At 38.4% G+C, this 13,547-nt stretch overlaps 1 protein-coding gene across 1 annotated transcript in view; it reads right to left on the bottom strand.

Annotated features, from left to right (window-relative positions):
• Positions 1–338: 338 nt before the first annotated feature.
• The window catches only part of LOC101439607 (putative adhesion G protein-coupled receptor E4P), an 80,702-nt gene continuing 67,493 nt past the window's right edge, over positions 339–13,547 (bottom strand). Inside the window, exons 7-11 of the mRNA XM_071209688.1 lie at positions 7,414–7,649; positions 5,994–6,060; positions 3,307–3,398; positions 1,536–1,716; positions 339–509 (exon numbers count right to left, since the gene is read on the bottom strand). Coding sequence (XP_071065789.1) covers positions 339–509; positions 1,536–1,716; positions 3,307–3,398; positions 5,994–6,060; positions 7,414–7,649 — 747 coding nt within the window. The remainder of the gene's footprint in view (positions 510–1,535; positions 1,717–3,306; positions 3,399–5,993; positions 6,061–7,413; positions 7,650–13,547) is intronic.

Genomic DNA, 13,547 nt, shown 5'->3' on the forward strand with positions numbered 1-13,547 from the left:
AATAAGAAAGAAAGGGAAAGAGGGAGGGAGTGAGTGGGAAGGAAGAAAGGAAGGAAGGAAGGAAGGAAGGAAGGAAGGAAGGAAGGAAGGAAGGAAGGAAGGAAGGAAGGAAGGAAGGAAGGAAGGAAGGAAGGAAGGAAGGAAGGAAAGGAGGGACTATAGAGGGAAAAAGAGAGTGGGGTAGGAGGGAGGGAAGGAGTGAAAAGGGAGTAGAGAGAGAGAAAAAAAGGAAAGGATGCAATAGAGGAGGGAGAGAGTGAGATCTCTTGGTGTTGCTCTCAAACTACAAATGTCAGATGAATAATTGCAGGAACCTAACATAATCTCTTTTTTTCATATCAAAGATCCAGGAAGCTAAGGGCAGCAGAAGATGTTGGTCCACAAGTGCACAATTCAGTAGAGTTTGATCTTACCATTTTGGTGTGAGTAGTAGAGCATGACAGCTCATTGCTTTCAGTTCCTATCTCTTTTTGCTTCCCACTAAACCATTTCTTGTATTCCATTCGTACCTGGGATATGAGGAATACAGAGGTTCAGATTACATTCAGAGTTGGGTTCAGGAGAGAGGTCCTAAAATGGGAGACTAAAGGTACAGAGGTTAAGCCCTACTCTCTACTACTCCTTCAGTGGTTTTCTGTATAATCTTAGCCATGCTCAGTTGATTAATTTTATTTAAATTTAACTTCTTCGACTGTAGAAAAGGATTCCAGAAATAATAAGTACTTTATAGGCAGTGATGGTGAAACTGATAATGATGGCGATGGTGATGATGATGGTGATAATGATGATGAAATTTATTATGATGGTGGTGATGAAGGTGTTATGATTGAGGTGGTGATGGTGATGATGGTGATAGTGATGATAATGAACATGATGGTGAAGATGAGGAGGATGATTAATGCCACCATTTGTTGAATATTAGTTACGTTCAAGACAATTTACATGCAATGTCTTTTAATCATCCTATATCCACTTTACAGAGGAGATATACCCTAGCAAAGATAAAACCCTACAGTGCATCTCACTGTTGCAAGATTATTCATCTCCTCTCAGTCAATGAATGTAAGACCACATGACTTGCTTTAAAAGGATGAAGCTATGCTTCACCATGATCTCCTTACCACAAGCATTCTACAAGAGGAGATGCCCCTTCAGCCTTGATCCTATAGCAAATATAATGTAAAAAAGCATAAAGCCTGTAGGTGGGCAAGCTATGCCAGCTAGAGCTATGTGGCATAATCAATAAATAAACCTTTATTGTTGTTAATAATAAATGATATTGGAGGAGGGCCATTTGTTACCACAGCATAACCTACATTTTCCAGGATGATACAGTACTCTTAAGAGACATATTAGGAAGATGAATGAATGAAACCCAGAGCACAGAGCAGACCCAAACAACACCCAAACCCACTTCCCATGATCAAGACAATCCCAAAATACAAATATAAAAGGTCAGGGTAGGGAAAGACTATGTGCTTCCATTCAATAAGACTTTGGGACTAGGCGGCTAGAGAGGAAATAATTAGCCTTACCTGGCGATTAAGGAGACAGTGCACCACAAAGATCAAAACTCCCTGCAGGACATTGATGATGGTGAATGCATAGGCAATGACTAATCCAACCGTCTTCCCTACTTTTTCAACTATGAAAAAGCCAAGGCCCCAAGAACATCCGAGAATAAATAGTTGAGCAATGGCTTTAAATGTCATAACTCTGAAAAAATAAAAAAGTAGTAATAACTAATAGGCACTTACTTCATAATGGGCACTGTCCTAAACACTTTGTATGTATCACCTTATTTAAATTCGCAACAACCTCATCTGTTTCAGTGATTTACACAGTCATGTAGTTTGAGGATGAGGCAGAACCCATGGTTGCAATCACCACCACAAGAGTGATAATTTCTGCTCTGTAGATTGAATAATGTTCCCCAGAAAAGATATGATCTTAACCTTAATCCATGTTCCTGAGGGTGAGTCAGGGTGTAGACTTATTTGTAAATAGGATCTTTGAATCTTCTATTTGGGTGTGACCAATTGAATCAAGTTGAGCCTCTATCCATATTGCTGGAGGCCTTGTAAAGAAAATCCATAAGGCGCAGAAGACAGAAAGGTGAGGACATTGCAGTATGATGGGAGGCAGAGAGACAAGTCAAGGTCCCCAAGGATTGTTGATAGCCAGCATCAGAATGCTATGAACTCCAGGAGAAAGCAACCTTTGCCTATATCTTCACTTTGGACTTCCTCTAGCCTCAAAAGCATGAGCCACTGCATTCCTGTAGTTAAGCCAAAACCAGTTTGTAGTATTTGTGGTAGCAGTTCTGGCAAACTAAGACATTCCCGACCTTGGAAATTATTTATCTGCAAAATCTTTTACATGATCTTATTGGAAGACTTGCAGAAAGCAATTTCTGGACACTTGCATTGAAACATTTGGATGCTGTTGCTATAGTGATTTCAAAACCCAATCTAGTGTTGGGTTTCTTCAAACAAATGTTATGTTTGGAACAGTGGAGTGGGGTTGTTGATGTCAAATGGTTGGAAGAACCAATAGGTTTAAGTATGCGTGAACATGTGTGTGTGTGGCCTGAACTACAAGCCACAACTATGTAGCATAATCAATATGCTAGACACATGTGGAAAGATGATGGGGAAGCACCAAGCATAGTGACACTTGGTCCCCCCAACAATGAGGAAACTGAGGCTCAGAGGTATTAGGTTGGTGTGGTAGAAAAGGTGTCAAAACCAAGGTCTGAAGTTGGAAAGATGTTCCTCTAAGTCTTGTCTTCATGACTCTCCAATGCAAGTTAATAACTCACACTTGGGATAGATAAGCAGTTTATTATCTGATTAATGAAGAGCACTCATCACCGCATGGGGTTGTGTTGTGAGCGTTCAGTGAAATAATACTGGTAAATGCCCAGTAGCTATCAAATTCCTTTAATCAGTTGTCGTTATGATTACTTTAAATAGTTTGGATCAGCACCTATGATAACTGAGTTGCTATAACCAAAGGGAATGGAGTCCAGACACAAGTGGACTCTTGGGAGGGAAATGGATAATATTTGTACTCTTGGCATTAATGAGCAGCATGTCACACAAAGGAGATACCTGGTGGGTATTTGTTGAATAAACCAAATGAGAAAATGTGTTATTGTTTGAAATATCACAGCATTCACTTCTACAAGTTGTCCCTCACCTACTCTTCATCTGGAACCAGGAAAAATGTATCATATTTTTGCATGGTTTTTTTTTCTTTTCCAGAGTGTTCCTGTAGAAACATGTCATGCTAATGCCTTCCTACCTGGTGTCCTGAATGGTGGAAACTTCTTTGTTCAGAGAAGAAAGTTTTCTCTTCAAAATCCACAAAATTATGACATAGAACACCAAGTTTATCTGTGGAAAAAGCATGAAATATTGACTTGCCTTTTTTGAAGCTGTTACTTACAAATCAAATTAGAAGTGGACCTAAGAAGCATTTCCCAAAAGACACAAGCTTCAGTGGGGATGGTATGGACAGATGTACTTGTCTTTTATGAAGCAGTTGGTGGTTACTAGTGTACACATATAATTTATCATTCAAATTAGGACACTTCGAAAATGAAAGAGTACTGTTAATTTTTATACAAGAACATAAAATTTAATCAGAAAGTCCCTGGAAAGCAGGAAGACATGTCACCCTATGCAGAGTAGATAATCACTAAATATTTTTTGAAAAGAATGCACAATTTTTGAAAGAATCCCTGACAGAGTGTTATATTAAATCAGAGAAAGAAATAATGTAGGAGACTTTGCAACTGATCAATCATGTAGTTTTAGAGCAAATCCCTCATTTGAAGTCCTGTGCTTTGCCCATACCTATGTACAGGTGCTGAGTATCTGCTCTCTAATTATCTGGTTTTATGTGCCTTCTTTAAGGTAAATTTGGCAATATATTAAAATTTTAAATATGTGCCCTTCAACCCAGCAATATTACATCTAGGTATCTCAGAAAGCTTTAAAGAACATGTGAAAAGATGTTCACTGAAACATTTCTAACAGAAAAAGGGAAACAAAATATTTGTTAGCAGGATTCTAGTTAAGTAAACTGTGGTGCAATTGTACAATGGTCTATTAGGCAGATGCAAGAAAGAATGGTATGGATCTTATAACTATTCATGGAAAGGTCTCTGAGACTTAAAAAGTAAGGTACAAAAAATATGTACAATATGATTATATTTATGAAAATGCTAAATTATATATAATTTTTGGTGAAGCAAAAACTATTTCACTTTGTCTAATAGAATCTTTATAAGAACATTTACATATATCACTTGTGTTATTGAGAAATATAATATGTAATATTTAAGTTAGCTATTGAGAATGAAGTATGGAGATGATATCCCAAACCTAGAAATAAGGAATGTACATACATCCATTGAGTTTCATTCACTCAGTACTTATTTATTCGATGTTGACCATGTGCTGATGAGATATGGCAGCCACCAAGAAAGATACAATCCCTATTCTCTTGGAACTTAGTTCCCATTGAAAGATACAGACACTAAACATCATATATGTTCCCTATATAGTATATGAGAAGGTGAAAGTGCTACTGAGAAAAGCAAAGCAAGAGGGGAGATGAGAAATCCTGAGGCAAATGTGGGTCAGGAAAGGTAACGTGGAAAAGATGACATTTGAGCATAAGTCAGAAGGAGGTGAGAAAGCACCATGTGGGTATTTGGGGAAGGATGTTCCAGACAGAAGGAACAACAGTACAAAAGGTTAAAAGTTGGACTCTGGTATGTTCAAGGGAGAACAGGGAGGCCAGTATGACTGGAGCAGAATAACCAAGGAGTAGACTGAGAGAGAATGAGGGCAGGGAGGCAAAGGAGGGAGGGCAGATCATATAATGTATATAAAGTCCTGAATGAACTGTGGCCTCTACTCAAAGTGAAATGCGAAAACACTGGAGGCATTAGAGCCAAGGAAATTTAGATTATAACAGGTTTAATCTGGCTGCCACTTTGAGACTAGGGGGAGGGACGCGTGTACTAAGTTCAGTGAGGACTCTACTGCTTGGTTATAAGAGAGATTGGCTTGGACATGGGCCACAGACTCAGAAGTAGGGAGAAGTGGCGGATAGATTCTAAAGATTTTAAAGGTGGACCAACAGAATTTGCCAATGAATTAATTGCATGTGGTGTATAGGAGAAGGAATGGCATCAAGTTTACTTCAGGGTTATTAAATTAAGAATGGGAGGGAAATGGACTTTGGCCCAGTGGTTAGGGCGTCCGTCTACCATATGGGAGGTCCGCGGTTCAAACCCCGGGCCTCCTTGACCCGTGTGGAGCTGGCTCATGCGCAGTGCTGATGCGCGCAAGGAGTGCCATGCCACGCAAGGGTGTCCCCCGTGTGGGGGAGTCCCACGCGCAAGGAGTGCACCCGTGAGGAAAGCCGCCCAGCGTGAAAAGAAAGAGCAGCCTGCCCAGGAATGGCGCCGCCCACACTTCCCGTGCCGCTGACGACAACAGAAGCGGACAAAGAAACAAGACGCAGCAAATAGACACCAAGAGCAGACAACCAGGGGAGGGGGGGGGAATTAAATAAATAAATAAATCTTTAAAAAAAAAAAAAAAAAAAAAAGAATGGGAAGGGAAAAAATGTCATTGACTGATTAGAGAAGACCAATTTGGAAGAAGGTTTTGAATCAGGAGTTCTGTTTTGTACATGCAAATTTCATGATGCTTATGAAATAGTCAAGTATATATACTAGGGAGCCAGGTTGCATAGGCACACTTGGAGTTTAGAGGAGAGATCCAAGCTAGCTATGTAAATTTTGGAATTCTCAGCATATAGATCATTAGTGAGTGCCACGTGACTGAGAAGAGGTCCATAGGGTCTGCACTGAGACTCTCCAATTTTGACTGGAGGAACCCAAAATGGTGGCTTTCTCTGTGCTTGACCAACCCTGAGTGAACTCATGAAAAAATATGTCACTGTTCACCTACCAAGATAATGACTGCAACTGGTCCCATGAAACTCCATATAAACTCTTTTTCAAGCTTGAGCCAGCAACTATTGGGAGGGAGAGAGAATAGCATTAGCTACATATTCCTCTGAAAAAGCCAGAGGGCTTGAATTCAGATTCCCACAACAGGATTTGATCTGTATCGGGGCCTTTTAGTGTAGAACTTAGATTTTAGAGGGGACATTTTTGGTCACTTATAAGCTGTATCTCTGAACCTCGGTTTCCTCAGGAATAAATGTGGCTGACACAATTATTGGAAAGATTAAATGAAATAACTACAAAGTATTTGGATGCAGTGCCTGGTAAAGAATTAAGGCCCAATAAAGGCAATTGTTATGAAGATGACTACTGTATTGAGAAAGAAAGTAGCAACAATAATTTAAATACAATCATAAAACAACAACACAAATTAAGCATTTACCATATACTGAGTACTCTTTTGTCCAAATATCTTATATTTTGCCATGGCTTAAGTTGGGAAAGGTAACCTAATTTACCTTATTCTGAAAGAAGCTAGCAGTAAGATCTAGTAGAAATAAATAATCATCGGTGAGCAGAAAAGCTCTCACACGTCTGTTTAAATGCCAGAGTTGCAAACTAAAGCCCACATGCCAAATCCAGTACAGTGCTTGTTTTTGTAAATAAAGTTTTATTGGAACACAGCAATGCCTAATCCTCTGCATAGTGTATATGACTGATTTCACACTATAATGGCAGTGTTGAATACTTGCAACAGAAAATGTATGACCTGCGAAGTCAAAGATATTTACCACTTGACTCTTTATAGAAAAAGTTTGTAAACACCTCATCGATGCTGCCAATAGATCTGTAAAATCATTTTGGTGAGCCATGGGTTCAAGCTAGAGACATCTCTTTGATGACTCCAAGAGGGACAGCAAATCCAGTGCTTTGGGTCAAATAACTACTTCCCAACCCAAACCCCCATTGTTAAAATAATAAATTCTCTGATCAAATGTTTCAAACAGTCCTTTCCTTAGTGAGGAAACTTCTTTAATGAAGTAGTAAAACATGGATATTCAGAACACTGATTTGGGAATTATTCTCTTCCTAGTTGTGAAATTGGGAAGTTTATTTAAAAACGTAAGCCCAGATGTCCTCGCCATGAGATAATAAACAGCTGAACTCATAGACACATGGTGAGAATGACTTGAGATATTGCGTACATGAAGCCCTGTCACTTGTGCATCACAGGCCTATGATAGCTGTTACGATTATCATTTTTCTTTACATTTTAGAGGTTAACATCAACCTATTCAACCTACCCTCAGAACCATAAAGAATATGTAGCTCAAAGCTTCTTAATGTGGGACCATGCATTTGACAAAAAGCATTTTGGTTTCAGACTCCACTTCTGCCATAAACACACACATCATGCTTACTGCGTACGTGTTCCATAATTTTTGTATCCTATGATTGCAGATACAGCCACAATCAGAGCTGGAATCCCGTAGCCTAAAGGGTACATGAACCTCTTCTTGAATCTGCTTGCGCTGGTATAGTTGGCCACCTGGAGGTTCCTGACAGTGAGGAAGAGGTGAAGCCCTTCAAGGAGCATCCAGCTGAAGGCCGCCAAGTAGAGATAATGCAATGCTCCTGCAATGATGGAGCATAGCACCTAGAGAGAGAAAAAAGGTTGGGAACATGGAGCTGATACGGTTAGTATGTGACTGTACTCCCAGCTCTTATCATTTCCTAGATACTGGACTGGAATTTCAATTACCAGCACCTGCAACAGCTTGGCTGGGGGCAACACTTTTTCTGAGGGTTTTTACTGGCCACTGAATTTGCTCACACCATACATGGGGCAACCCAGAAGTGACAAGTAATGAATGCCTCAAATCCATGGCTGAAAGAGTGGCTGTTACCCCCATTCTCCTTGTCCTCTGGGAGGGATAACTCTGAGATACATGTTCTAAACTGATTCCTAGAGCTCTCCAGAGGAATTACGCTTCAGTTTCCTACCATTCCCAGAACTGTTTTCCATTCTTTGTCACATTTCCCCCTACCATGTCAGGATTTCCTAGGATCAGTTCCAATGAAACCAGCTGAAGTAAAATCTTTTTTCAAGGTCTGTATGTAGGAAAGAATGTTAATGAGGAAATGGAGAACGATGTCTCACATTCACTTGAGCTGCCTCAGTACAAATAAATGTATTTATTTTAAAATTATTTTGATAATACATACATATAACTGAAAATTTCACTTTCAAATATACAATTCAGTGGTATTAATTATATTCACAATATTGTGCTACCATCATCAACATCCAATACTCCATATTTTTTATTAACTCAAAAAGATATTCTGAAACAATTAAATAATAATTCCCCTTACCACTTACCCCATGGCCCCTAGTAACTTACAATCTACTTTGTGTCTCTATGAATTTGCCTCTTCCAGGTATTTTATGTAAGCAATATCATATAGTATTTGTAGCATAAATGTACTTTTTTAAGACAGATTTATATCACTTTCCATAGTTGGAAAACCAAGGTCACATGCCACACATAAAATAGCTGAACAAATAAATACACACAAATTAAAATTTAAGATGTGTATTTGGTTTTAATCTAGTAACATCTCAAGTATCAGATTCATGGAAAAGCTTTTCTAAACCATCTAATTCAGAATATATATATATATATATATATATATAAAATTATCATAGCACAAAAGGAAATTCTGCCATTCTAGGTTTTACTAGTTTGTGATGATTTTTACAAAGAATATTTGTTTCAAATTTAGTTACTTAAATGCCTATGGACTTTTTTAATGCATCAAGAGTCTTCTTGAAAAGTTGTGAAAAATCTATTTAATTTCAAGATTACAGATGACCTCCTGTTGAAGTATAAACAATACTCTATATTATGGTTAGGTTTAGAAACTATAAGAAGAACTTATAGCTCATTCAAATTTGTTTGTATGTTTCTGCAGAAGGAGTAAAGCATTCAGAAAACATAAATCATATCAGAGTTTTATACTCTTGAAAATCATGGAGGTCACACTATTTTTGGCTGATAAAATGAGTAAAACCTTTTTGGTTTATTTATATCGGAAGAGATTGAAAAATACAATTGGGCAGCGGACTTGGCCCAGTGGTTAGGGCGTCCGCCTACCACATGGGAGGTCCACGGTTCAAACCCCAGGCCTCCTTGACCTGTGTGGAGCTGGCCCATGTGCAGTGCTGATGCGCACGCAAGGAGTGCTGTGCCACGAAGGGGTGTCCCCCACATAGGGGAGCCCCACGCGAAAGGAGTGCGCCCTGTAAGGAGAGCCGCCCAGCGCCAAAAAAAGTGCAGCCTGCCCAGGAATGGTGCCGCACACATGGAGAGCTGACCAAGACGACGCAACCAAAAGAAACACAGATTCCTGTGCTACTGACAACAACAGAAGCGGACAAAGAAGATGCAGCAAATAGACAGAGAGAACAGACCCCCGGGGTGTGGGGGGGAGAGGGGGAGAGAAATTAATTAATTAATTAATTAAAAAAATACAATTGATTACAATCATTATCTCTTATGTGTCATAATTTATGATATATTATGATTTCTCATCCTTCTCTCATATGGGCAGTTAAGACTTCCATTTCTAAATGTGTTGAAGTAACAAGAACCGGATGTATTCAACAAATAAAAAACTGAATGACACACATGAAATAATTATTCACAGATACTAGGTCACAGATAGCGCATAAAGTAATCCTTGAAATGAAACATATATGGTTAGCCTTCTGTATTAGCCAGTCAAAGGGCGTGTTGATGCAAAATACCAGAAATCTGTTAGCTTTTATAAAGTGTATCTTTTGGGAAGAAGCTTACATTGACCCAGCCATAAAGCGTAAGTTACTACCCTCACCAATGTCTACTGCCAGTGTTAGAGCAAAATGGTTGCTGGCATTTGCCAGGGTTCAGGCTTCCTGGGTTTCTCTCTTGCCAGGGTTCATTTCTTTCTAGGCTCAGCTCCTCTGCTTTCTCCACAAGGTTATCTATAGACTATGAGGCTCTCTAGGCTTTACCTCTCTCCATTAGGCCAGCTGTAGACTATTAGGTGAATGGTTTGTTTCTCTTCCCAGGGACTTCTTTCTTTTCTCATGAGCAAGCTCCTCTCTGTGCTTACTTCCTAGGGCTCCAGCTCAAGACCCCAACACCAAAACTCCAACTCTGTCCTTTCCCATGTCTTTTATCTGTGAGTCATCCCCCCACCACTGAGGGGCAGGGGATCAGCACACTTCTGACGTGGCCCAATCAAAGCCCTAATCATAATTTAATCATGCCCAGGCACAGACCAGTTTACAAACATGATCCAATATCAACTTTCGGAATTCATGAAATATATCAAACTGCTACACCTCCTGAGGAACAGTCAGAGACTTTCTAGGCCATAGCCTAGGGAGGAGAAATACTAAGAGTCCAGCAGTCTTGAAGAATTGATGAAACAGAGGTCAGAATTTCAGGAGATCAAGGTAATTAGAATGTGTTTGTTTGGGGGGGGGGTACTACAGCATACGGAGCTGCAGAGAAAAGAAGTATGGGAGAAGGGAAGAAACTGAGGGTGATAGAGACAGAAGGATAGAGAGTCAGAGATCCAAAGGACCAGAGAGAGAGAGAGAGGAACTGGGAGAGTCATAGAGACAGAGAGATAGAGGATTAGAGAGCCAGAGGATCAGGGAGAGAGAGAAAAAGATCTGCAGAAAGTTCCCCTTAAATCTCTGGCAGAGTACTTAAGAGCACTTGCCTGTGAGGAAACTAACTAAGACAGGTGAGAGATCCATAAAAAGGAGCAGGCAAAACAATCTTTCATGCTTTCACAGAGCTGGAAACACTTAGCATTCCTACTAGTCACAGTGAAAAGGCCTGTTAAGATGTGGGACTTAAAGTCAAGTTCTCAGGAAGGTATTACATCAAATACTGGGGTCAAGACAGCCCTCAATTAAAGAGCATTTTGTCACTGCCCTATCCAACTTCAAAATCAAAACTTGAAAGGATAAAACTGTTTCCAAATAATTATGTTATAGAGAAATAACAAAAGTATGTAAAGGAATACCAAAACAAATCAAAACAAAAATGTATCATAATACAAAGTTCACAAAATTTGGCATCCAATAAAAAATCAGCAAGCATGCAAAGATGCCTGTATATCCAACCAAAAAAATCAATTGATAGAAACAGAAAAAGATACAGGTGATAGAATTAGAGGACAAAGGGGTGAGAACAGCGATCATAATTTTACTCCAGATATTCAAAGAGATAGAGGAAAACATGTTGGTCATTATAGGGGGAGAGATGGAGGATAAATAAGGGAACCAAATGCAATTTTTAGAGATAAAAACTATGTAGTCTCTTAGATAAAAATACATTGTATGGGATAAAGAGAAGATTCAACATGGCAGAAGAAAATACTACTGAATTTGAAGACATAGCATTAGAAACTATCCAAAATGAGATGTCTGTGTCCCTGTTTTCCGTCCTTATAGATATATCCTAGTAGACGGACTTCTGGATAATACAGCTGTTCTATACTTAGCAAGGTGTTGGTGGAAGAGTGGTGTATGGGAATTCTGCATGAATGATTGTTTGTATGCACACAACTTCCCTACCTAAAAGTACATAATTTTGAAGGCCAGAGAGAGAAAAAAAGACTACAAAATTTTTAATAAACCATTACGGAGTTGTGGGATAACATCAATCAGCCTAACATTCCTGTAATTGGAGTATCAAGAGGAGAAGAGGCCAGAAAATAATATTTGAAAAAATGAAGTCTGAAATATTTGAATTCTCCAAAATCTCAATGACCCCAACCAAATTCTCATGAAGAAAATTAGATCGAGGCAGATCATAATTAAATTTCTGAAAACCAGGGATAAAAGAGAAAATATTAAAGGTAGCAGAGAAAGAAGATACATGACTTTTAGAAGAACAAAATTTAAAACAAAAGTTTCAACAGAAATATCAAACTGGAGATATAGAGTGGCTAAAAGGGGAAATTTTAGGTTGTACATATGTTACTCGAATAAAAACCAAAAAAAATTAAAGTATAGGACTGTGCAGCGCAGAGAACCCTAATGTAAACCATGGATGGAAGCTAATAAAACAATTATAATATAAAATATTCTTTCATCAATTGTAACAAATGTGCCACCTTAATTCAAGGTGCTAATAAAAGCCTTACATTTATTGCATAAAATGATATTTTAGTTAAAAATCTTCCAACAGGTGGTTCCTGAATAACTTAAACATAGAATTACTAATACCATATGACCCGGTAATCCTGCTCCTAGCTATAAACCCCAAAGAACTGAACACAAGTGTTCAAATAAAAACATGTACAAGAATATTCATACTAGTAAAATTCACAATAGCCAAAAGGTGAAAACAAACAAATATCCATCATATGATGAATGGATCAACAATATGTGGTCTATCACATTTAGATAGATATCACTTTATCATATAATATATCATATAATAAATTATTATTTGTCCATTAAAAGGAATGAAGTGCAGATACATGCTACCATGTGGATGAACCTTGAAAACTTCACACTGAGTAGAAGAAGCCAGACACGAAATGTCACATGTTACTTGATTCCATTGATATGGAATATGCAGAATAGGCAAATTTGTAGAGATGGAAAGTAGATTAGTGGTAGCCAGGAGGACAGGGGGTGACTGCTTGATGGATATGTGTATGGGGTTTTCTTCTGTGTGATTAAAATGTTATAGAACTAGATAGTGGTAATGGTTGCACAATATTGTGAATGTATAAGAAACTACTGAATTTTATATTTTGAAAGTGTTAAATGGTGAATTTTAAATTCTTTTTATTTTGTTAACAGAAAAAGAAATTCCAACAAAGAAAATCCCTGGTCCAGTTTGCTGCTTAGATAAATTTTACCAAACACTTAAAGTAAAAATAATACCAACACTTCAAATATTGTTCCAAAAATTTTATAGAAGAGGAAGGGTCACTTCTCAACTTCAGAAGACCAGTACTACTTTGATACCAAAACTATATAAAGAAGGAACATTAACAATCCCCCAAGTGCAACGACAAAGACCAAAAAAGAAGGAAGGTCCAACAATGAGCCCTTGATACTAATGACTATGCTTGTGAGCCTGTGTACCTGAAATAAGAACAAGGCCTAGAGCTGGACACTGAAGTTCATAGCAGCATTATTCACAATTGCCAAAAGATGGAAACAACCCAAGTAACCATGAGACAATGAATGGGAGAACACAATGTGGTATATACATAGGATGGAATACTATGCTGCTGTAAGAAGAAATGAAATTGGGACACAGATGACAACATGCATGAACCTTGAGGACACTATGCTGAGTGAAATAATCAGGACACAAAAGAACAAATATTATATGGTCTAATATGAACTAAATATGAACAGTAAACACATGTAGTTAAAATCTAGAGTATAGTTTACTAGGAGATAGGATGAGGGCTGAGAAGAGGTACTGATGCTCGGTGTATGTAGAATTTTTAATTAGCTTGACTGTAA

Source organism: Dasypus novemcinctus, chromosome 19 (genome assembly GCF_030445035.2).
Source record: "Dasypus novemcinctus isolate mDasNov1 chromosome 19, mDasNov1.1.hap2, whole genome shotgun sequence".
Classification (NCBI taxonomy): Eukaryota; Metazoa; Chordata; class Mammalia; order Cingulata; family Dasypodidae; genus Dasypus; species Dasypus novemcinctus.